At 45.7% G+C, this 25,257-nt stretch overlaps 1 protein-coding gene and 1 non-coding gene across 6 annotated transcripts in view; one reads left to right on the top strand and one right to left on the bottom strand.

Annotated features, from left to right (window-relative positions):
* Positions 1-25,257, top strand: part of ARHGAP10 (Rho GTPase activating protein 10) — a 375,463-nt gene that overhangs the window by 348,219 nt on the left and 1,987 nt on the right. For 2 of the 5 annotated variants that reach the window (XM_070386633.1, XM_070386637.1), the window contains 2 exons: positions 19,778-19,930; positions 21,137-21,333. The exons of 1 other annotated variant lie outside the window; for it this stretch is intronic. In XM_070386633.1, coding sequence (XP_070242734.1) covers positions 19,778-19,930; positions 21,137-21,333 — 350 coding nt within the window. The remainder of the gene's footprint in view (positions 1-19,777; positions 19,931-21,136; positions 21,334-25,257) is intronic. 2 more of the 5 variants (XM_070386635.1, XM_070386634.1) reach the window with 2 other exon arrangements.
* Positions 16,395-16,466, bottom strand: TRNAC-ACA (transfer RNA cysteine (anticodon ACA)). The gene has a single exon. It is a non-coding gene; the product is annotated as a tRNA-Cys (tRNA).

Genomic DNA, 25,257 nt, shown 5'->3' on the forward strand with positions numbered 1-25,257 from the left:
TGCATTATGTACTCTGCATGGAAGTTAAATAAGCAGGGTGACAATATACAGCCTTGCCATACTCCTTTTCCAGTTTTGAACCAGTTTTTCCATGTCCAGTTCTAACTGTTGCTTCTTGACCTACATATGGGTTTCTCAGGAGGCAGGTCAGGTGGTCTGGTATTCCCAGCTCTTTAAGAATTTTCCACAGTTTGTTTTGATCCACACAGTCAAAGGCTTTTGCATACTCAGTGAAGCAGAAGTAGATATTTTTCTGAAATTCCCTTGCTTTCTCTATGATCTGGTGGATGTTGGCAGTTTGACCTCTGGTTCCTCTGCCTTTTCCAAATCCAGCTTGGGCATCTGTAAGTTCTCGGTTCATGTACTGTTGAAGACTAGCTTGGAGGATTTTGAGCGTTACCTTGCTAGCATGTGAAATGAGAGCAATTATGTGGAAGTTTGAACGTTCTTCGGCATTGCCCTTCTTTGGGATTCGAATGAAAACTGACCTTTTCCAGTCTTAGGACCACTGCTGAGTTTTCCAAATTTGCTGGCATATTGAGTGCAGCACATTAACGGCATCATCTTTCAGGATTTGAAATAGCTCAGCTGGAATTCCAACACCTCCACTAGCTTTACTTATAGTAATGCTTCCTGAGGCCCGCTTGACTTCACACTCCAGGGTATCCAGCTCTAGGTGAGTGACCACATCATCGTGGTTATCTGGGTCATTAAGAGCTCTACTGTACAATTCTTTAGTGTATTCTTGCCACCTCTTCTGTTGGATCCTTCCCATTTCTGTCCTTCATCAGGCCCATCCTTGCATGAAGTGTTCCCTCCATAGTTCTCCAGTTAACCCTTAACTTTCCTTCTTGTCTGATATGTGTGCGTCTGCGTCAGTAACTCCATGTGCCTGCCTGCTTATCTGTCTCACTCAGTTCCAGCTGCTGTAACAAAATTACTTTGAGTGGCTTTATGAACAGCAGGAGCTTAATTACCACAGTTTTGGAGGCTGGAAGTCCAAGTTCAGGGTGTCAGTCTAGCTGGGCCCCAGTGGGAGACTGCTTCCAGTGAGCAGAGTGCTCACTTATCTTGTATTTGCATGTGATGGAGAGCAGAGAACAGAAACGGATTCTCATGGATCTTCAGTTCAGTTCAGTCGCTCAGTCGTGTCTGACTCTTGTGACCCCATGAATCGCAGCATGCCAGGCTTCCCTGTCCATCACCAACTCCCGGAGTTCACTCAAACTCACATCCATCGAGTTGGTGATGCCATCCAGCCATCTCATCCTCTGTTGTCCCCTTCTCCTCCTGCCCCCAATCCCTCCCAGCATCAGAGTCTTTTCCAATGAGTCAACTCTTCGCATGAGGTGGCCAAAGTACTGGAGTTTCAGCTTTAGCATCATTCCTTCCAAAGAAATCCCAGGACTGATCTCCTTTAGAATGGACTGGTTGGATCTCCTTGCAGTCCAAGGGACTCTCAAGAGTGTTCTCCAGTACCACAGTTCAAAAGCATCAATTCTTCGGCGCTGAGCTTTCTTCACAGTCCAACTCTCACATCCATACATGACCACAGGAAAAATCATAGCCTTGACTAGACGAACCTTTGTTGGCAAAGTAATGTCTCTGCTTTTGAATATGCTATCTAGGTTGGTCATAACTTTCCTTCCAAGGAGTAAGCATCTTTTAATTTCATGGCTGTAATCACCATCTGCAGTGATTTTGGAGCCCCCCAAAATAGTCTGACACTGTTTCCACTGTTTCCCCATCTATTTTCCATGAAGTGATGGGACCAGATGCTATGATCGTGGCTTTCTGAATGTTGAGCTTTAAAAAGCCAACTTTTCCCACTCTCCTCTTTCACTTTCATCAAGAGGCTTTTTAGTTCCTCTTCACTTTCTGCCATAAGGGTGGTGTCATCTGCATATCTGAGGTTATTGATATTTCTCCCGACAATCTTGATTCCAGCTTGTGCTTCTTCCAGCCCAGCTTTTCTCATGATGTACTCTGCATAGAAGTTAAATAATCAGGGTGACAGTATACAGCTTTGACATACTCCTTTTCCTGTTTGGAACCAGTCTGTTGTTCCATGTCCAGTTCTAACTGTTGCTTCCTGACTTGCATACAGATTTCTTAAGAGACAGGTCAGGTGGTCTGGTATTCCATCTCTTTCAGAATTTTCCACAGTTTATTGTGATCCACACAAAGGCTTTGGCATAGTCAATAAAGCAGAAATAGATGTTTTTCTGGAACTCTCTTGCTTTTTCCATGATCCAGCGGATGTTGACAATTTGATCTCTGGTTCCTCTGCCTTTTCTAAAACCAGCTTGAACATCAGGAAGTTCATGGTTCACATATTGCTGAAGCCTGGCCTGAAGAATTTTGAGCATTACTTTACTAGCGTGTGAGATGAGTGCAATTGTGTGGTAGTTTGAGCATTCTTTGGCATTTCCTTTCTTTGGGATTGAAATGAAAACTGACCTTTTCCAGTCCTGTGGCCACTGCTGAGTTTTCCAAATTTGGTGGCATATTGAGTGCAGCACTTTCACAGCATCATCTTTCAGGATTTGAAATAGCTCAACTGGAATTCCATCACCTCCACTAGCTTTGTTCATAGTGATGCTTTCTAGGGCCCACTTGACTTCACATTCCAGAATGTCTGGCTCCAGGTGAGTGATCACACCATCGTGATTATCTTGGTCATGAAGATCTTTTTTGTACAGTTCTTCTGTGTATTCTTGCCACCTGTTCTTAATATCTTCTGCTTCTGTTAGGTCCATACTATTTCTGTCTTTTATCGAGCCCATCTTTGCATGAAATGGTCCCTTGGTATCTCTAATTTTCTTGCAGAGATCTCTAGTCTTTCCCATTCTGTTGTTTTCCTCTATTTCTTTGTATTGATTGCCGAGGAAGGCTTTCTTATCTCTTCTTGCTATTCTTTGGAACTCTGCATTCAGATACTTATATCTTTCCTTTTCTCCTTTGCTTTTCACTTCTCTTCTTTTCACAGCCTCCTCAGACAGCCATTTTGCTTTTTTGCATTTCTTTTTCATGGGGATGGTCTTGATCCCTGTCTCCTGTACAATGTCACAAACCTCCTTCCATAGTTCATCAGACACTGTATCTATCAGATCTAGTCTGTTAAATCTATTTCTCACTTCCACTGTATATTCATAAGGGATTTGATTTAAGTCGTACCTGAATGGTCTAGTGGTTTTTCCTACTTTCTTCAATTTAAGTCTGAATTTGGCAATAAGGAATTCATGATCTGAGCCATAGTCAGCTCCCAGTCTTGTTTTTGCTGACTGTATAGAGCTTTTCCGTCTTTGGCTTAGTGGGACACTAATCCCTTTCATGAGGATTCTACTCTCATCTCATCCTGATTTCCTCCTAAAGGCCCCAACTCCTAATGCCATCTCATTTTAGGGAGTAGGGTGTCAACGTGTAAATTTTGAGGGGACACAAACATCAGGTTCATAATACTATCCAATCTTTCCCTCACTCCAAGGTCAATAATAAAATTCTCAGTAGTAGAAATTGGGTCTTAGGACTTTTTAGTGATATTGCGTGTATGTGCTTGGTTGTGTCTGACTCTTTGACAATCCATTGGACTGCCCACCAGGCTCTTCCATCCATGGGATTTTTCAGGCAAGGATACTGGAATGGGTAGCCATTCCCTACTCCAGGTGATCCTCCCGGCCCGGGGATCAAACCCAAGTCTCCTGCATTGCAGGCAGATTCTTTACTGTCTGAGCCACCAGGGAAGCCCAAGTGATATTGAGATAGTTATTAATAGATATTTTATTTTCCATTTTAATTACTTCATATTTATAAAAATGCTTTCCTTGTGTCAGTCTCTCTTCTTTCTCTATATCATTGAATATCTCTCAGGCAGCTATGTTTGATTTGGTTTCCATCCTCTTTCTTCCTTAAGATTTAAAACTCTTCCTCTGGGAATTCAACAGAATTCATCTCACCATTTTCTCTTTGTAGCATTTTTCTTCATTTTCTCAGCATTTATAAATTTAGTTTTCATATGTATGTGCTTTCCTTTTTGTTTCTTAAAAAAATTACCTATATATACTAGCTGTACAGTATTGGTTATAGTAGGATCTGAGTAAATTTGATGACTAAGATCCCTTTTAATAAAACCAAAGCTGTTGTGGGGCGATTAAAACTCTACTCAGAGCCTGAAAGAAGAGGCACAGCCTGGTCTGCCTGATTTTAATCTAGAGTGGTGACTCTGTGTTTCAAAAGTTATACTCGCCTTATCAGAGGTCTTGTAAAATGAAGCCAAATGTATGTAGTTCACATGGGACCCCAGTGGCTCTATTGTAGAGTACTGCCATGACCCTCGTCACCAGGAAGCAGCTTCACACAGGAGAACCCACAGTAGCTGATATTCTGGTATAGGCAGTGTGTAAATACAGCTGTAGCCTCTGACAGGGAGAAAACAACCCAGCAGAATTGGATTTCTTGGGTTTCTGCTGATGGTGTGAATGGTGGGTCATATTCATCGCAGCCCATCAACCTGGAGCTATGACTTACCTGTGCGCTCAGGAAGGTGACAGGCGACCTCATTGCCGGTGAAGAATTGCATGCTCAGTCTCCTTGGAGACATTACATCACAGGCCAAGGTATTTCAAATGTTCTGAGGTCATTTTTCCCCCGTAAAGTAGTTTTCTCTTCAGTTTTAAATGATGGAGCAGGTCTTTGACAAGTAATTTTTTTTTTAGGTTCCCTGCCGCAATTGAGAATCTCTTGTTAGAAATACCAGGCATTGCTCTCTGCTTCCTTTACAGATTTCCAATGAAAAGAAGCACCTCCTTCCAGGACTTGGCCACACTCAAGATGGCAGCATCCATTGGTACCCACGTTGCAATGATGTGGGAAATTAGTAGTGTACACAGTTGCCATGGCATTTATTGCAGGGAACGTCCTCAGGGGACCTCAGTTCTCTTTGGCCAGTGAGTTCTGGGTCTGAGGATTGGCTCAGGTCTGGATCCTGATAAGGGATGGTATTTCTTTTAGGCAGCTTTCTATTAGGCAATGAATCTCAGCCCTCAACTCAGTCATTCTTGATCTATTAATTATGACACTAAGCAACACTCTCTGTTGGCTGTCCATCTGCCTCGCCTCTAGAAATACCGTGATCTATTAGACATTTCCGGAAGCCCCTTCACAGTCAGAATTTCCTGCTTCCATTCTGACATTGTTAGGGAGTTAAAAAATTTAGCTCTTTCTTCTGCCTCCCTGTCACCTGTCCCCCCAGCTTTCTGGAATCCTATTATCCTTGTTACTGTTGTAATATTATCTCTTAGGTCAGCCCCCACTACAAAGGACAGACACAGTGAGGTTAATTCTCTGCTCATTTATTATTGCCTCATATACACTTTCCTTTAGGAAATAGTTACCTGGGTTTTGTTTTTTTCTCCAGTTTTGTTTTATTACCAACACACCCAGTTCTCCACGCTTTTTCATGTCTTCCTGTACAGTCACTGTGGTGGTTCTGGCACCAATGCTTCATTTAACGTGGACCATAACTTTTGTTAGAATGACTTTATTGATATGTAATTCACCCATTGAAAAGAATCGATTGTGACGTCGTCACAGAGAGGTGTGACCATAGCCACAATCAATTTTGAAAGATTTTCATCACTGAAAGGCAAAGCTAAAGCTCCAATAGTTTGGCTACCTGCTGTGGAGAGTCGATTCAGTGGAAAAGACCCTGATGCTGGGAAAGACTGAGGGCAGGAGGAGAAGGGGGCGACAGGATGAAATGGTTGGATGGCTCATTGATCACTGACTCAATGGACGAGTTTGAGCAAGCTCCAGGAGATAGCGGAGGACAGGGAGGTCTGGCGCACCGCTTTCCATGGGGCCACAAAGAGTCGGACACGACTGAACAACAGCAGCAAAGGCGTTTTGAGAACATTGTCACCCCCTGTACCCGTTCTTTCCTGTGTGGTCAGCCTCTGTTTCTTTTCAACATTCTCCTCATCTCTAGACAAACAGTAATCTACTTTCTGTCTAAATGGATTTGCTTATGAATCCTGTAAATAAAATCACACAATCAAAAAAAAAAAAAAGATGGCTGCATCGTAGAATAGCTCTTCGTAACTGGGGATGTTGATACCCTGAGGTGTATCTCAGTCTGTGTTCTGGCAGGCTGGGAGGGCAATAGCTGCTTCTCTTCCTTCCACGCACTGTGAGGCTCTCGGTTTGGTTTATCCTGAGTGTGAAAGTTCCTAGCACACCTATCCTAGTGTGAAAGATGTTCCTAGCACATCTGTCCTCAGAGCTGCCTTGAACTTCATCAGAGGTTCATGCCTCCCCAGTCCTGGTGCTTGTTAGTTAAAGTCGTCACATGGTAGACTCCCGTGCCCATTGCAGACTCTGTGTGTGCTCGCTGGTGACCATCTTTATTCTTGTCAATGAAATAACTTGCCTCTTTTAATGTGGGCTGACAAATAGAATTTTCCCATAGACAGTTACATGGCATTTGAAATTCCTTGACTTTTGGTTACTCGATTGCTTTTCAGGGAGTTGGTAAACTTTGCTGGAAGATAGAAAAGTACCCTGGAGAAGGCAATGACACCCCACTCCAGTACTCTTGCCTGGAAAATCCCATGGATGGAGGAGCCTGGTGGGCTGCAGTCCATGGGGTCACTGAGGGTCTGACATGACTGAGTGACTTCACTTTCACTTTTCACTTTCATGCATTGGAGAAGGAAATGGCAACCCACTCCAGTGTTCTTGCCTGGAGAATCCCAGGGACGGGGGAGCCTGGTAGGAGGCCATCTATGGGGTTGCACAGAGTCGGACACGACTGAAGCAACTTAGCAGCAAAGTACCCCTTCAATTGTATTTGTGTCTACCACAACAGTGATTTGTCTGAATCAGAAAAATAATCCTCTTAAACAATTTTTAACCAGATTTGGTGAAATTGGGTGCACACTTAGAAGTGATCAGGTGGCTGTTATAGCAGACTTTGTCTCCACTTCTTCCCTTCCTCTCTCTCTCTCTTTCCCCTTCTCCCTCCTTCACCCCTTCAGGGAGGGCTTCTTCAACCCCACCGCTCTTGATTTTACTGCTCTCAACGCTGCCGGGGGCAGTCAATTCACCCTAGAAGTTGATGTCTTAAATTTTTATCTCTATTATGATTGTTTCAAAAGAAAATAGGGAATGTATCTCTTTAAGTTCTTTTTTTTACATAGACCATTTTAAAAATCTTTATGAAATTTGTTACAGTATTGCTTCTGTTTTATGTTTTGGTTTTTTGGTCTTGAAGCATGTAGGATCTTCGCTCCCCGACCGGGGATGGAACCCATACCCCAGGAAGGCAAAGTGCCAGCCACTGGGCCGCCACGGAAGTCCTGGGAATTTATCTTTTAAACGTTCTCCCTCTCTCTCTCTCTTTCTTTCTTTGTTTTTGCATATCTGTATTTTGTTAAACTTGACTAAGATGAACACAGATGGCTTTTGTAACAAGGGGAGGAAACTGATGCAGATTTGAAAAAGAGATTAAGAGAGGGTAGTCTTTAACTCCCCCAAATGAATTGCCCATCATAGAAATTTCCAGACTCTTTACTGGCTAATCAGGTGATCACATCCTTATAATGGGAGCACCTTGTCTTCTCTGCTTACCTCTAGGTGGGCCCCGTTGACCGTGATCTCTAGTAGAGCTCATGCTGGGAGCAGTAGTACATGTGGGAGGATGTACCCCGGTCCTATGGGGAGTGAATTGGAAGCCAGTGTCCTGTACCTAAGTGAGCAGCAAAGTCCCTGGTGGGTTCAGAAAGATCGACATGTCAGATAGCCCACAAGGAAACACAGGGCAGTGAGCAAGAGGAAAGAGCTTCCTTGCTGCGAGCCCCAGCAGTCTTGTTTCGTCTGCTCAGAGGTTGAACCCTTCTGGACCTGTGTGGGCTGGGGACTTAGAGGAGGAGGAGGCTTATGCTTTAGCAGGGATTGGTGGTGAGAGGCTGCAGGGAAGGTTTGATGCAATAAATCACCTCTTGTATTTCTCAGAATCAAAGACTGTAGAGCATTGACTCTCAAGGGCCACAGACTTTGTTATAGATTCTTTATAAATATTTCATGTTGAGCCTCACATCAAACCTGGTAAGGCAGAGATATATTCTTTTAAAAAATATATGTATTTATGTATTTAGTTTCTCTGGGTCTTTATTGAGGCAAGTGGGATCTAGTTCCCTGACTAGGGATTGAACCCGGGCCCCTGCGTTGGGAGCAAGGAGTCTTAGCCACTGGACCACCAGGGAGGTCCCAATGTATTCGTTTTTTTGAAAAAGTCTTTATTGAATTTGTTACAATATTGCTTCTGTTTTATTTTTTTTTTTTTTTGGCTTGGCCATGAGGTATTTGGGATATTTACTTCCCAAGCAATGATCGAACCTGCACCCCCTGCCTTGGAAGGCAAAGTGTTAATCACCAGGGAAATCCCGATATATTCGTTTTTAAACATAGGGAAATGGAGGCACAAAGATGGTCGGAAACCTGCCCCAAGTCACTTGACTAGGAAGGGCAGAGGTTGTTTTTGACCTTGATCTGTCTGTCCCTGGGATCTGTGGTTCCCTTGCCATGTTTTACCGTCAGTATAGAGATTGTCTGTTTGCAGATGGGGCCACTGTCGAATTGAAGCTTTCCCCTGATTCTGAGACCCGGTGAACTGATGAAGGGTGGCTGTCCGCTGGCCGCTGCCCTTGTTTTGAAGTGGAGCACTGACCCAGTCTTAGGTCATGTGGCTGCGGTTTATAATTATCTATGGGGAGTAAACACTTGAATCTGAATTTCGGCACATTTCACCGTCCAACACCTTTGGCTGAAATCTGGGAGGGGGGAGGGCATTTTCCCCCACCACACCCCACAGCAGAGCTGGGGGACTTGAAAATTTGATATTTTGCAACAGAGCAGCATCCATAATCTTTTATGAGTAATATGATATCTGGTAAAGCTCTTGAATCTAATCTCAGGGCCCACATTCTTGGCCTTCAACCATCAGTCTCTGCATGTTCACTGGTGGAGAGGTGGGGTAATATAATAATTTTTGTCCTGTATATTTTCTTGGATCTTTTTTCTCACTTGGTACAGACATGACGCTGCCCTGACCTAGCTTCCTTGCAGCCTTCTGTACATGTCCCTTGTGTGTTTCTAGGTGTTTTTGGTATTTGTATCGTGTACTTGGCACTTGCCTGTGGCCTGATTCATTTCTTCCTTTCCAGTGCTGTAACTACAGGTTCTGAAGTTCAGAGGTTTTATTTTCAAGCCAGATTGTTGGTCATTCTTGTAACTTTAAAGCCTCATAATGAAAAGTTGACTTTCCAAAATAAAGACACTTATCTGAATTTTTATAGTAGCTTCTCTACTGCTTAAGGCTCAAAAAAAAATTGTCTTCTCATGAGTCTTATTTTGTTTTTCATTTTCATTTTATCAGTTTTTGTTGTAATTCGTCATCGGCTGTTCATGGATTGGTTGGCTGTATCTCAGTACTGAAATGTAGGCAGGGCCTTGTGAGCTTTCTGTGAGTTGAGAGACTCTGGTGTAGACTGGTGAACCACTGACTTTTATAATTTATTTAACTTATCAAAGAATTTTTTTCTTCCTTTTTGAAAATTTTTTTTTAATTGGAGTATAATTGCTCTGTTACTGCTAAGTTGCTTCAGTCATGTCCGACTCTGTGCGACCCCATAGACCGAAGCCCACCAGGCTCCCCCGACCTTGGGATTCTCCAGGCAAGAGTACTGGAGTGGGGTGCCATTGCCTTCTCCAATGCATGAAAGTGAAAAGTGAAAGGGAAGTTGCTCAGTCATGTCCGACTCTTAGCGACCCCATGGACTGCAGCCCACCAGGCTCCTGCATCCATGGGATTTTCCAGGCAAGAGCACTGGAGTGGGGCGCCATCGCCTTCTCCAATAATTGCTCTATGACATTGTGTTGCTTTCTGCAGTACAACAGCGTGAATCAGCTGTATGTATACATGCTGATATACAGCTGATGGGCTACAGTCCATAGGGTCACAGAGAGCTGGACACCACTGAAGTGACTTAGCCCGCATACATATACCCTCTCCTTCATGAACGTCCCTCCCACCCCCGTCTCCCATTCAATCTCTCTAGGTCATTACTGAGCACTGAGCTGAGCTCCCCAAAGCACTGATTTTAGAGTCAAACAAGCCTAGCTTTGCATTCTTTTCCTGCCACTTCAAACCTTGGAGGCCTTATATAAATTACTCGAACAAACTAAGACTTAGTGAGATTATCTGCAAAGGGGGAGTGCGAGCACCTGCCCCTCTGAATTGTTGTGAGGTTTCTGGGTGCCACATGAAATCAGACCCCACTGCTCCCCTGGGAGCCCTGGGTGGCCACCTGCTTGCATTTTCCTTTCCTCTGAGAACCTAACTTGATAGTCTTAGTTGAACCTGACCTGACTTCTTGGTTCATCAGTTATATAATCTCCCCACCAAATGGCTTAGGAAAAATGACCTCTCCTGTCCTGCAGGAACCTTTGGCATTGACCCGAAGTTGTGTTGTTTCCAGCAGTTACAGTAGTTATTCCAGGAGGACCCGGGGCTCCCTTCCTAACCTCGCTGTACAGGAACCTCCTCTGGAGAAACTTCTGAGAAAATGGCCCTTGGGTATTGCGTGACCAGGGCATGGGGTTCCCATGGCCAGTGAACTCCCTCAACTGTTCTGAGAAGTTTGGGAAGCTCATCCATCATGACAGGTAACCTGTAAAACAGCTTGGGGAGTAACCAGAGGCTTTTCATAGCAGAGAAGTGGTATGCCCCTTTCAAGCTGTGCTTGGGAGCTCCCCTGTTCTATACGTTCCACTCTCATGTTGGGTGGCGCGTCTTCCCCATACAAATTAGACTTGTAGAAATATTCCCGTCAGTTGCCCTGCAGGACCACAGCTCTGAGACCCCTCCAGCCCCGTAATTCTCTGAAATGCAGCTGCAGCTCCTTTTCCATTGAGCTAGCAAGCCCTGTCCCTGATTCCACAGATCATCTAGAAAGAAGAGAAATGCGATTCAAGGAACACTTTGAGCAAAAGATTGTTAGAATTAATCACTCTCAGATAGTTCTTAGAGTTGCCACTCTCAGATATTTCTTTTATAGTGAAACCCAAGCAAATGATCCTCCTGGGAGTGAACTTCGTAAGATACTGGCTGACTCAGTGGTGATGTCCTTTGTTGTCAAGGGAGGAAAGCCACCAGCTGCCTTAGCATCCTGCAGGGTGGGGACTGAGTGTTCAGAGTGGTCGTGTCCAGCCTCAAAGGGTTCTGTCTCTCCTGCATTTGAGAGCTTTCCTCCCATTCCTTTCCTTCTCTCACTGCTCACCTCCCTCCTGTAGAAGACTTTTTATGTCAAGGGAGAGCAAGTTCTAGCTTTTAAGTGCTGGCTTGATCTATGGGCTGTCTCCTTCCTGCATGGCAGGTGATCTTGAGCAATTTGTGAAGAGAGCTGCTGCTGCAGGAGAGCCCTGGGTATTTGCACATTGGCTTCTAACACACACGGGAGCCCCATGCCACAAAGCCCAAGAAGATGGAGGAAGGGGAGTGGCTTCTTGAGCCCTGGGGAGTTTTCCATCAGTGTCTTCATGTCTTCCAACTCTCTACTACAAAACAGATTCACATCTAATACATCTCATTCAGGAGTCTGCAAACTGCATCCCACTGTTGCCTGTTTTTAATATATAAATAAAGTTTTATTGGAACACAGCCACCCAGACACTGACATTCTGTCTGTGACTGCTTTTGTGTGGCTTTGATAACAACTGGGTTAAGAGGGTGCAAGATCTACAGCCTGAAAATCCCAAAGCATTTACTGTCTGGCCCTTTGCAGAAAAAGCCAACCTCAATCTATCATATAAACAAAACCAATCTTTTTGGAGAAGTCCACATTCCTTAAAAACCAGTTTCAACAATTGTGGTTAATCGCTACCTTTCAGATGGGTGGTCTGAGTGATTTTTAAATAGAACCCTTATGAATTTTTTCTTATTATTCAATTAACCAAAAGGTTTCCTGCAAGTGTGTGATCGTAATTTCAAAAGGCTTTTAGTGTTTCAATGATTTAAAAAATTATTTGGGGTTATTCCTTTTAAAACCTATTGTTAAAAATAAACATTTTATTTTGAAATAGTTTTAGATTTATAGAAAATATGCAAAGATAGTATAGAGAGTTCCTGAGACCCTTCATTCACCTTCTCCTACTGTTAACATCTTACACTGAACCACTTTGGTTAAAACTAAGAAATCGGTTGGAATTATCACTCTCAGACAGTTTTACTTTTAACTAAACTTACTTTGGTTAAAATTAGGAAATTCACGTTGGTACAACACATACAAAATGTATTTGTATTTCACTGTATATATATTTTTAACTCATGTCCTTTTGTTCTAGGAACCAGCCCTAGATCATATATAGTCATATTGCATTTAGCAACATTTCTTCCCCAATAATGACATTTCCTTAATGTTTAGAGTTTTCTTTCTTTAACATAGTTCATTTCTTTAGGTAAAGAAGATGATTCATTAGTGAAGAAACAAGTCTGAAAAGCAGAGGCGAGAATACTTAGAGGTCATAAGAAGTGAACTTGGGGCTCCAGTCACTCCCGGACGCTTTCTGCCTGTAATGTTATTCATATCTTACTGCCAGCCAGCCTCTTAACAATTACTCTGACTTTAGCCAAGGAAGCTGAGACCAAGGAGATTGTTAGCCGCCTGTTTGAGTTGCGGCTGACCCTCAGCCAGGGCTGATAATGCCAGCTGTCTCCCAGCCTCCGAGAGAGTGAGAAGTGTCCTCCTCTCTTCCCAACCCGGCCTCATTTTTTTTTTTTTTTTTTTTTTAACAAAAAGAGGAAGAAGCTTAGGGAGATTACGAAATTGCAGATGGGCACCCAGCCAGAGCTGTCTTGGAACCCAGGTGTCTCTGTAGAGTAGCAGCGTGTCGTGGTGTGAATAAAATCCTTCAGTTGCCCTGCCTGTGAGCATTTGACTCCGTGGTCTTGTCCCCTGGGTACCTCTGCCTCCCCTCTCTCTCCATTCAGCTCATGTTTCATTCCAGCCACTCGCTGGTAGGGACCTGCGACTCAGAGGTCTTGCAGGCTTGTCAGAGCGCAGCTTCGACCCAACATGACCTTGAGTAAGCACCTTCGCCTTTCTGCTGCTGGCTCGTCACGAGTCACGTCGGAATGAGTGCAGTAACGTGTGTGCATTGTGTCTGGCAGAGTGCCAACGGCCAGGGTGTAGGGAGCGGGTGAGGATCCTGATGAGCGAGGCGTCGACTCAGGGCAGGAGGTCTCTCCCGATGCCACGTGACAGCTGCCTCCGCCTCTGTTCTCCTGCGGGACCCTGGGCCCCTCTCCGCGTGGCCCTCATCACGCTGCGTCGTCATCATCAGTGTATCCTTCTCCTCTCACCGGACTGGGTGCTTGTAGAAAACAGATGTCATAGTTCCTGGGGTGTCCCCAGGGCAGGCGAGGGGCCTGACTGGTGCTTCTCAGATCCTGAACGATGAGTGAACAGGGTGTGGTTGGAGCCCTCCTAGTGGCCAGCACTGACCTCCCGGCCCCCCACTGTGATTTCTGGTGACTTGTCACAGTGCCCCTCCCCACTGCCGTGCCCTCACTTGGAGCCAGCAGGGTGCTGGCTGGGGAGTTCTCCTTCTCGGGCACTTCAGGAAGAGCAGTGGCATTTATTTGAACAGAGATTTCCCATAATATACAGATCAACAATATTTCCTTCTGTCTTCATTAACATTTTCAAACACTCTTGCCCAGGACAGCTGTTCTAGACTTATGCCGTACGCTTCCTGGACTGGAATGAAAGATCATTTCACTAATGTGTTAGTTTCTGCTCGGAGACCTTGCAAATGAGCTTTTAAAATCTTTCCTTCCAGTGCAAACTTCTGATTTGATGCCGACACGACAAAGGCCATCTTCTTGGTGCTTGGGGGATTTAATCGCTTTAGAAAAGCAGTCATTTCTTTCCTTGAAATGTATTCCCCCTTGAATGTTACCTGACGCCCTGTGTTCCCAGAGTTTGGAACCGGGTACTTGTACTACCAGCATTGGCCAGGGCCTGACCTACCTCAGCTATGCAAGAAATATTTGTTAGAGATAGACAGGCTCTGGTGACTGGTGCACTGTTGTCGAATTTCAACAGTTAAAAGCCTAAGTCCCCTTCCCTATTTCTGAAATGTTTATGCTGTTTTGCTGCCAAAAAGTTTCTTAATATGCACGGTGCGTGGAGTCTGGTATTGGAGATTGGGTCGCCGTTTGAATCCCAAGCAGCATCTACTGCTGATTTGTTACGTTTTCAGAAAAATAAGCTCTGCAAAGTGTATGCATATATAGCTACGGTCATAATTTTGTCTTCAGGGTTTATTCCTCTGTGTGGTGAGAGCTACAGGGCCTTTCCCTGGAGTACAGACCTGTTTTGCCAAAGCAAAGATGTTGATTTTTGTTACTGGATAGAATTTTCTTCCCCTCCCCAAAGCAGGAGACATCCCTGTCGCCTTTCAGTGTCAGAAAGTTTTCCAGCATAAGTTTCTAAGTTAGCAGGGGGAAACCTCTGTGTTTTTTGGTGAAACCCTCTTGTTTTCATTTCTTCCTTTTCTCTGAGAAGGAAACATTCCTCCTCAAAGGAAGGTTGGCTCTTCTGCCCTGAAAATGGAGAGGAGTCACCACGCTTTCAGTTTCGTGTGAGAAGTTGGGAAGAAAGCAGAGACGCACATTCATCTTTCTCTGTAATTTATTTCTCTTTTGGTCAATGTGGTTTCTGAGCTTTTCAGGAAAAGTTGACTTCTGCCTCCCGTTTTTGCAGACCACAACTTGGCTTTCAGGAAACAGGGCACTTGAGGTGCTCTTTTATAATTGGCCAGGGGCTTCTTACTCAATAAAATCAGTGGTTTGTGATCACTTCAGTCTTGTTCATCAAAAATCCATAGTTAAAGGGGTAGCAGGAAGAAGGAATTAAATAGGTTTTTTTTTTATTTTTTAAGTGCTGAACCTTTGGGAAGTGAAGAGAGAACATTCAAAATATTGCATTATATTCTAGCGTCTTTATTATGTTCGTATTTTTTATTCTTGGATCAACTATCAGTTTTGGTCTTTTACCTGAGGGCACTTTTAGCCAGAGTTCTCCTGTGAACCACAGAATACAGGAAATGACCTGAGTATTTTCTCAGTGCTCTCAGGGATGCTGGCATGAACTGTGACGTTGGAAATTTGACTCTGCTTTGCAAGCTCCCACATTGGCCCGCCATGATTCCGAGAATGCTGGCACGGGACATGGGACGCCTGGTCAGAGTTAAAAGACCGTATTCAACACGGATATAGCAGTCCGCAGAGGATTCCTTTGAGTCCCATTTCTCATAGGGTGGTGCCCTGTGGGCCAGATAACACCTGCCTGTGGACTGCTGCAAGAGAGAATCCAGAGCTCTGGCAAACCAGATCTTTTATGATGGTGGTAAAGCCTGTTCTTCACTCCAGGAGAAGACACAAACTTTATCTTCCAAGGCTCTGTGTTCCATAAACACTTTTGAAAAGATAACCCAGCCTCTGCTCACTATAAGTGCATAAACAGCAGAGATTCGTGAAGAATTGTCTCCCAACGTGTGCGTAGCTAGAGCACTTCTGGACATGCAGGAGAGATGTTCATTCATTAGGTACATGAGTGCCTTAGGGTTTCCTTCTCTCCTACAGCGCTGGCTGAGAAAAACGGCCAGACCTTTGCTATGGGTACCCTCTCCCAAGTGCTTGAAGTCAAAGTGAAAGTGTTAGTTGCTTCAGTCATGTCCAACTCTTTGCCACCCCATGGACTATCGTCTGTGAGGCTCCTCTGTCCATGGAATTCTTCAGGCAAGAATACTGGAGTGGGTTGCCATTCCCTTCTACAGGGGATCTTCCTGACCCAGGGATTAAACCTGGTTTTCCTGCATTGCAGGCAGATTCATTACTGTCTGAGCTACCAGGACAGACACCACCCTGCCCCAAATGCCTAGGGTTCCTCTAAAATGTTTAAGTCAAAGAAGAGAAAGAGAATATCAGACATTCTATCTTAACACAGTATCAACTGGAGACATATTAATGCCATAGGTGTTTGTTTCTGCAAAAATCCCCTGGTCCATAATGTATTAAAAGTAATACTTTACTGCTTTTTGAGAAAATATAAGTATTATATTTAAAGATTTAAATACTTAAAAATATTTTTTGATGCTTATTGCCAAAACAAAACCAAACCCAAATTCTGAAAAGTAGTCAAAGTGAAGTCACTCAGTCATGTCCCCACGACTCTCTGCGACCCCATGGACTGTAGCCTACCATGCTCCTGTGTTCATGGGATTTTCCAGGCAAGAGTACTGAAGTGGGTTGCCATTTCCTTCTCCAGGGGATCTTCCTGACCCAGGGATTGAACCTGGGTCTCCCGCATTGTAGGCAGATGCTTTACCATCTGAGCCACCCAGGAAGTCCCTGAAAAGTAGGGAATGGTTTATATAAAAAAGCTCACGTTTACTATTTCTTGTCTTAAAAAAATTGGGGGACGATTGCTTTGGAGACACCTGTGAAGCATCTTCTAGCCTTTGCTGGCTGAGGTGAGAAGTCAGGTCTTCAGTCTTGAGTATATTTATGTAACTGCTTCCTGCCTCGTCCCGGCTCCTTCCCAGCAGGAAAGCCAGTGGAGAGTTTCTCGTATCCTTGAGACCACTCGCTGTTTCCCGAACTTCTTTTTGCCGGGCCAGTCTCACAGGACTTCCTTTCTCCATACGATGATGCTGCCTCCCTACCGTGGAGGCTGTTCCCAGACTTGTGTCTTCTGACCTCTTACAAATACTCCAGCCTGCAAAGCTCATGCCCACAGAGAAGTCCTCAGCTGAGGCTTCTGAGATGTTATGGAGAAACCCAGGGACTCAAATAAAGAAGGATTTCCCAGGTGGCGCTAGTCATAAAGAATCCACCTGCCAATGCAGGAGACACAGGAGATGGGGGTTCGATCCCTGGGTTGGGAAGATCCCCTGGAGGAGGAAATGGCAACCCTTGGGGTCACAGAGAGTCAGACACGACTTAGCTACTGAACATACAGCACACAAATAAAGAAGTTTAGGTCTCAGTGGGAAGTCTGGAAGGCTCTCTTTATGAATCATTGAGTGCGGGATTGCCAGCACATCTCTGTGTTGAAAGACAGTAGAAAAATCACAGAGAATAAACCAAGAAGCAAAAAAAGGCTCATGTTGAGGGCTTACTCTGGACAAGGTGGAGAAGCCAAGCTAGGGATATAACCTTGCCTTCTGCATTTGCTATTCCAACAATTCTTTGACTTTCTAGAAGGCGTATTTTCCCTTTACAAGAAAACAAAACAGTTTTCTTAAAAAAAAAAAAAAAAGGATGAAATAGATAATAGCTATAAAATTTATGACTTTCACTTTGAAAGAGCCTTATAAATACACACATTGTTACTCTGTCTTCATCTCGTGACTGTCCTCCCTGTCAGCGGATGGATGGCCATCATTTTATCGCTTGACTGTTTATGACCAGGAAGAGTTGATGGGGGTGGGGTAGTACACTTCATTCTCTGCCACCACCACCCCCGAGCACCTTGAGTAATTGCTGGGAGATAAAATGGCAATTGTTTGGCTAAGTGTGGTCTTAAATTCTCTGTCGGAGCTTCACTCCCGCTGTCCTTTCCTGATTAGTAAGACACCATTATAGGTTCCTTTTCTGCTAAAGAATGGAGTGACTTTTGCTGTTGGATATACGGACCCCCTTGGGATTTATAGAATGGTATATATTTATAGCTTGGTATGAAATAGATTTGATGACTTCCAAATGAATGGCTGGATAGGGGGATTGTAAAGAAGTTGTTCAAAGAATAACTTGTAATCTTTTGGCTCTGATGCATGTGGGATCTTAGTTCCCTGACCCCTGCATTGGCGGGGTGGAGTCTTAACCACCGGACTGCTGGGGAAGACCCCCAAAGTATAAAGTTTTTAAAACATGCATCCCCCCCCCCTTTTTTTTTCCTGATGAAGAGGATACGAACCTTTTCTGTACTAAAAGCCTATCAAGTCAGTCATGCAACATTTCATGTACTTGATGGATAAAAGCCAGGTAGTGTTAGAACATCTGGACTGAGTTCCCAGATGTGGCTTGAAGACTTCCCATGCCAAGCACTCTGCCTGGCTTTATGCAATCTATAGAAAGGATTATAAACCTGCTGTTATCCAGAGGCTAAAGAAATCCCTGAAACCATCACAGAATGATCCATGCTCATCTCCCCTCCCGTTTATTGGTGTGATGGGCCTGTAGAGGAGTTCTGTGACTTAGGCCAGAGGAGAAGTAGTTGGTGGGTGTGAGGCGGGGCGGGGGTGGCAGCTGGAGCTGAGCTGGGGGACGGGCTAGATTGGAACAGGCAGAGGAGCGGGAGAGACAGTGGGGCGGAGGGGAATGTCGGGGGGCCAGACCATGGGCAGAATGGCCAGGCTGCTGGGGCTGCTGGGGGAGCTGCTGGAGGGCAGGTGGGGGAGTGCACCAGTTCTTAGGGGAGGCAGATGAGGTAGACTGGGTCTTACCCGGTTGGCTGATGGAGCTCGCTGAGTGGGAAGCATGGGGCTGGGGGCTCGGCTAGGAGACCACAGCAGCAACACAGGCACGAGCAGGAAGAATGGGATTGCCTCCTGTTTATGACCAGAGGATACAGAAAGGAACAGCCTGGGAGCTTTTGCAGAAAAGATGGATAGAACGTGAGGTGCATTCTTGTCTACAGGAGAAATCAAAGAGAAGGCTCTGGGATGTGGAAGGACAGAAGCTGCTTGTCGAAACTGGTTTTAGCCAAAGAGGGTGAAATTGAGGTGAAGAGCATCTGGGTGTAGCCGCACTGAATACCCATGTGTTGAAAATGTCTTTGAATGAAACAAGCAGCTTTCAGAGCATTACTTTTATTTTTTTAAATATAAATTTATTTACTTTAATTGGAGGTTAATTACTTTACAATATTGTATTGGTTTTGCCATACATCAACATGGATCCACCACGCGTCAGCACATTCCTTTTAAAGCAAGCTTTATTGACCATAGTCTCAAGCCTCCAGTTTTGAGACCACTGAAAAATACTTTAATTCAGACCCACATATACTTATGGAAGTGTCCGTGTTTAGAGGAGCCTCCATGATCTGGATTACATGACCTGGTTTACTGATCTGCTTACATTAGCTTATTCTCAAAATTGGCAAATACCGGGGACTGTTCGGGTTACTAGGGGTTTGCTGTTCCCTGGTTTCTCCCTTCAGTGCTAGATTTTTGTCTACTCTAAAGGAATCTCAACTCCCAGTGGCATTTTGAGTTTCCACATGTATAGGACCAGGTGAAAGAACTTGAGACATGAAAAGGCCACTGTTGAATTTTTAGAGGTATAGGTCACAGGCTTAACTATAGATTCTTGTGACTTTCCTTCTAAGCAGAAAACACGAATACTTCGCAAGTCCAAGCAATTTGCTTTGGCCATTGGATTCTGGTGTTCTAATTAGTGAATCAGTATGATGCTAGCTTGGACAAGACTAGATCTTCTCCACAAACCTGGAGAAGTTCAGTAAGACATCTCTAGTTCTGAGGTGTGGCTCTTGGGGCTACAGACCTGGGAAGGTGTGGGGAGGATTCTGTCCCTTTGGATCATCTGGAGAGAGAGAGAAGCTCTCATCCTAGCTGTTGAGGAATGGAGTGTCATGTATTTGGTGTCCTATGGGCTTTATACTATTAATTCTATTCTTCAAACTCCCACCCTTAGCCCAAGTCAGGCCCGATCATCCGCAGTCCAGTGGCTTAACCCTCAATCTCCAACCACACCGAGCTGCAGCCCAGCTGTTACACCTCCTTCACCCAAGCTGCCACCTGTCCCCCTCTCTCTTCCTGCCACTGTAGCGGACAAGCCACCTGAAAGGTATGTGGTTTTCTGTGTGATGTAGAATATGGGGGTGGCGTGCAGAGGGGCTTGATCAACCTGAGTGGGTTCTTGTGCTCCCTGCATGGAAAAGGCTTCCCGTCTCCTGGACTCTGTGGACATTTATAACCTTATCTTAAAGGTTCAAGAGCAAGTACATTCTTGGAAGAAATTTGCCTTATGTGAGACCTGCTTGAACCTGCCCTTTTTGGTTCTGGTCGTGCATTTATGAAACCATATTTTTTGGAAGAACTCCTTATACATAAATAGAAAGCACACATGCTTTGTTTTCCAGAAGGAAATGTTGTTCAGCAGCTCAGTCATGTCTGACTCTTTGCAACCCCATGGACTGCAGCACCCCAGGCTTCCCTGTCCTCTACTGTCTCAAACTCATGCCCGTTGAGTCAGTGATGCCATCCAACCTTCTCATCTTCTGTCATCCCCTTCTTCTCCTGCCTTCAATCTTTCCCAGCATCAGGGACTTTTCCAGTGAGTCAGCTGTTTGCATCACATATAAATGGGGCACTGGAAACTGTAATTAATATGGCCCTTTGATGCGCTAGTGATGCAGAGGCCAGAGTGCTTTAGCAAAGCCCGTCCTCTGGGCCAGCAGACTGGCCATCCCCATCAGTGGCCCCCCCCTCCTGCCGAGAGATGGGATGCTGCCTTCTGCCCTGGTGTGCAGCTGGCTGGCAGCCTGGTTTCCATCCTTCCCCACTGGGTTCTTTTCCCACGAGAACACACAGGATGTTTTGACAAACGGAGAGAAGTTGAGCCTGATGTGCCTTTTGGGGGCGAGAGTGAGGGGGTCAAATACAGAAGACCCAGCTGAGAACAACAAGGCCTTTCCGGCGGGGGCGTGGAAGCAGACTGTCAGTGGAGGATCGTGTCCTCGGCGCATGGCTGGAGCCACTGAGTATCTGTGTGCCTCAGCCCTTAACTGACTTGCCCCTGTCTCAAGACACTGGTGCTTTTCCTTAATCGATAAATGCCTTGGAAATAAACATGCCCCGTGGTTCTAGTAACACTGAATGAGAGGAAAGGGCATCCCACTGAGTGCAGAGGAGAATCAGGTGAAGAGGTTCAGGGTAAACTTTTCAGAGAGCCTGCCTAAAAGGAAGATCTGAATTTGAAACTCGTCAGTTACTTGTCAAGCGCTGTGGTTTCGCCTGATGTTCACTTTCCCGCTAATCTCTCTTTTGGAAGGCACTGCTGCGCGGGTGTCATAGAAGTGAGATTCGGGAAATGCGGGTGGGGAGAGGTGAGGTTTCTCACGCTTCGATCTGTGCGTCTCACGTGCTCCCTCTTCAGCATCATCAGTCGGAAGGCCCGGGCGGTGTACCCCTGTGAAGCAGAACATAGCTCGGAGTTGTCCTTCGAAATTGGAGCCATTTTTGAGGATGGTAAGTGTCCCGTGGGAGCTTTGCGGGAGGTTGCCTTCTGCCCTCACAGAGGGTCTGCAGCCCAGAGCAGGCAGGCGGTCCCTGGCTGTGGGGTTGTCAGGAGCTTGCTGCTTTGGATGGGCGAGGGCCAGCCCACATGGCTCCCGGGAACTGAAGACCAGGGCCTGTGCATGCCCACTTCTGCTTTAACCTTGGTTTTTCTCCAAACTTGGTAACTCTCAAGGTCCTTCATTCAGGACATTTTTGTCCTGATGTAGAGAAGCGGGTGCAAAGTGAAATCAAGAAACGTTTCCAATTTGCACCCTCTGTTTTCCTCCCAGAGTCCCCAGCTCTCTTAAACGCTTCAGGTTCGTCAGCCCTGAGTTACAGGCAAGTGCTGTTGTCAACCGATTTTGCTTTATTGTTCCCTTACATTCTGAGGCTTGACATGGTTTTTGCTCATTGGAGTTGTGTCTGAATCTCTCGATGTGGGTATTGACTTTGCATATTGAGACCAGGGTATAGATTTTATTTGTGTGTTGAATAGTCACATGTAAGCGTTTTAGGAGCTATGCCCGGTTTCAGATTTCACAAATTCCTCCTGTGGTTCCATGTGTATCTCTTCCCTCCCCCTTGATTCCTTCCTTCCTTCCCAGTCCTCCTCATTATGAAACTCATTGGTTGCTATGGAAACAGCGATGTTGTGTGGGGGTGTGGCTGCCCAAAAGAGTTCTGGGGAAGCAGCGAGAACCTTTGATGCTTGGAATGGTTGATTAGCCAGAATGTTTGGAATATATGGAGTGCGTCAACACAGCGCCTGGTGCTGTATTGTCAGTGATGTGGCGTGTGCCGATGATTGTGGTTTAGAAAGCAAGCTGCCTCATTTAGAGGAGATTTCTGTATCTGTGGGATACGTACTCTGGAGAGCCAGAGACTGCCGACAGTGTCAGCAAACAAACAACAACAGAAAACCCCACATGTGACAGAATTAAACTCCGTGGAGAAATTTTGTTCTTAAGAGTAGAAGCTTCTGCCGCGGTAACATACGCGCACACGGTTTTGCCAGGAGACGGTAGTCGGTTAGCTGCACTGCTCCAGGCCTGTCACATATTGACACCCATAGAGCAGAAGGGAAAGCTGAGAGCGTTGAAACGTGTCATTTAAGACATGAAGATTATTATTATTATTATTTTTTTTTTTGCTGTATCCTCATGTATGGCATCAGAGAAGGCAATGGCATCCCACTCCAGTACTCTTGCCTGGAAAATCCCGTGGATGAAGGAGCCTGGTAGTCTGCAGTCCATGGGGTCGCTAAGAGTCATACAGGACTGAGCGACCTCACTTTCACTTTTCACTTTCATGCATTGGAGAATGAAATGGCAACCCGCTCCAGTGTTCTTGCCTGGAGAATCCCAGGGATGGGGGAGCCTGGTGGGCTGCCGTCTATGGGGTCGCACAGAGTCGGACATGACTGGAGTGACTTAGCAGCAGCTGCAGGTATGGCATGGAGTTGCCCAGGGGCTCAGATAGTGAAGAATCTGCCTGCAATGCAGATGTGGCTTCCATCCCTGGGTTGGAAAGTTCCCCTGGAGAAGGAAATGACAACCCACTCTAGTATTCTTGCTTGGAGAATTCCATGGACAGAAGAGCCTGGCAGGCTACAGTCCACGCGGTTGCAAAAAGTCAGACACTTGGTGAGTCAGCAACAACATGTACAGTGTGTGTGATCTTAGTTCCTCACCAGGGATTGAACCACTCCCCCTGCAGTGGAATCATGGAGGCTTAACCACTGGACCGCTTTTGACGCTGTGTGATTAGATTTGTTTGGGAGCCCCTGAACACAGCATGGTTCATGTGATGTTTATGTTGGTGGAAGATGTGTCTATTAGGGTGCCTTTGGCTGCAGGTAACAAAAACTGATAGATAGAGCTGGTGGAAGCAGTCATGAAGATGGGTTCCCTCACACAGTAAGAAGTCTGCAGGTGGGGAGCCCCGGGGCTGGTCAGCCACAGCCTCGAGGGTGTCACCAAAGCCCACAGCGTGTCCATCTCAGGCTGAACACGGGGGCCCTGGCTGCTTCCCCAGGCGGGTGGGAAGGCTGCCCCAGTTCTGGGTGTCATGGCCACACTCAGCCACAGCAGAGAGGCTGTGCCTCATCCTTGTGTTCTGGTTTTTAACTATGAGAAAACCTCTCCCAGCTTCCTTCCTGGGTTATCTGTTTGTTCTCAAGTCTCAATAGCCAGAATGAGGTCAGATACTCACCTTAAACCCACTGCTGGCCAGGACTTCAGACCACACTTGGTCCAGAAATTCCTCCTCTGGGCACAAAGACATAGGAAGGGGGAGTCAGAGTTTCAGTCAAATCTAGTTCTGCCAGCATGGATGATATTGGGAAAGGTCAGCAGAAGTCTGATGCCGGAGATTGAAGACCTCCACTTCTAAAGTCCCTCGGTGGCTTGCAGGAGTCCTTCTAAGAAAAATAGTGTGTGCACAGGTGTGTGTGTCTCTTTCTCTCTCTCTCTCTCTGTGTATACACATATCCATGTATACATGTACATACATATATGCACACACATGCATCTCAGTGTGTTTTGGGAACAGGAGAGTGATTGAGAGCAGAGAGCTATGGATTGTCAACCCTGCAGTTACTGCCTGAGGTCAGTTGGCTTTTCCACTTTCTGTGTGACCTGGACAAGTTCGTTAAGTTCTCTCTGCCTCAGGTCCTCCATCCTGATCCACAAGGATGTTCTCATGGGTGGTGATGTGTCAGGGCAGCATTTGGGGCCACGAGTGCAGCACAGACATCTGAGGAGGTTGTTGCTGACCACAGAGCTTCACTTGGTGCCCTGTGGACCCAGCTCCAATTTGACCCAAGGCACAGAGCCCTCAGATTGGGGGGTCTGTGGTGCTGGTCTGGATAGCTGGCTGGGGGACCCAGGAAGTACTGGGTGTTCCTCAGGCCTTCCCCAGGCCAGCTACCCCAGAGATGCTTACTGATGTGTTGACACCCTCCCTCTCCACGAGCATACTCGCCTGTCATTTGATGTGAACTCCATGCCTTGCAGCCCTGCCCCCTTCTTTTCCAGCAGCAAATACACACAGGGACCATGCTCAGAACCCTTGCCCCAGAATGACTGTTTCTTAAGGAGGTTCTTAAAGGTCACAGACAGTGGAAGACCCTTGTCTTTGCTGTTCAGTCACTAAATCATGTCCCACTCTTTGTGACCTCATGGACTGCAGCCTGCTAGGCTCCTCTGTCCTTCACTATCTCCCGGAGTTTGCTTAAATTCATGTCCATTGAGTTGGTGATGCTCTCTAACCATCTCATCCTCTGCTGCCCTCTTCTCCTGCCCTCAATCTTTCCCAGAACTGGGGTCTTTTCCATTGAGTTGGCTTTTTGCATCACGTGGCTAAAGTCTTGGAGCTTCAACTTCAGTATCAGTCCTTCCAGTGAATATTCAGGGCTGATTTCCTTTAGGATGGACTGATTTGATCTCCTTGCAGTCCAAGAGACTCTCAAGAGTCTTCTTCAGTACCATGGTACGAAAACATCAATTCTTCGGTGCTCAGCCTTCTTTATGATCCACCTCTCACATCTGTGCATGACTACTGGAAAAACCATAGCTTTGACTGTACGGACTTTCATCATCAAAGTGAGGTCTTTGCTTTTTAATATGCTGTCTAGGTTTGTCATAGCTTTCCTTCCAAGGAGCAAGCATCTTTTAATTTCACAGCTGCAGTCACTGTCTGCAGTGATTTTGGAGTCCCAAGGAAATAAAATCTGTCACTGCTTCTACTTTCTTCCCATCTATTTGCCGTGAAGTGTTGAGACGCCTAATGCTTAGCTGTTATTCTGGGGCAGTGCCTCCCATATCCCATAGGGGGCGCTGTGTGTGTAAGTTCTCAGGGCAGATGACGTTCTCATGCGACACCCCGCCCCTCCCC

This window comes from Bos mutus, chromosome 17, assembly GCF_027580195.1.
Source record: "Bos mutus isolate GX-2022 chromosome 17, NWIPB_WYAK_1.1, whole genome shotgun sequence".
NCBI classification, from domain to species: domain Eukaryota; kingdom Metazoa; phylum Chordata; class Mammalia; order Artiodactyla; family Bovidae; genus Bos; species Bos mutus.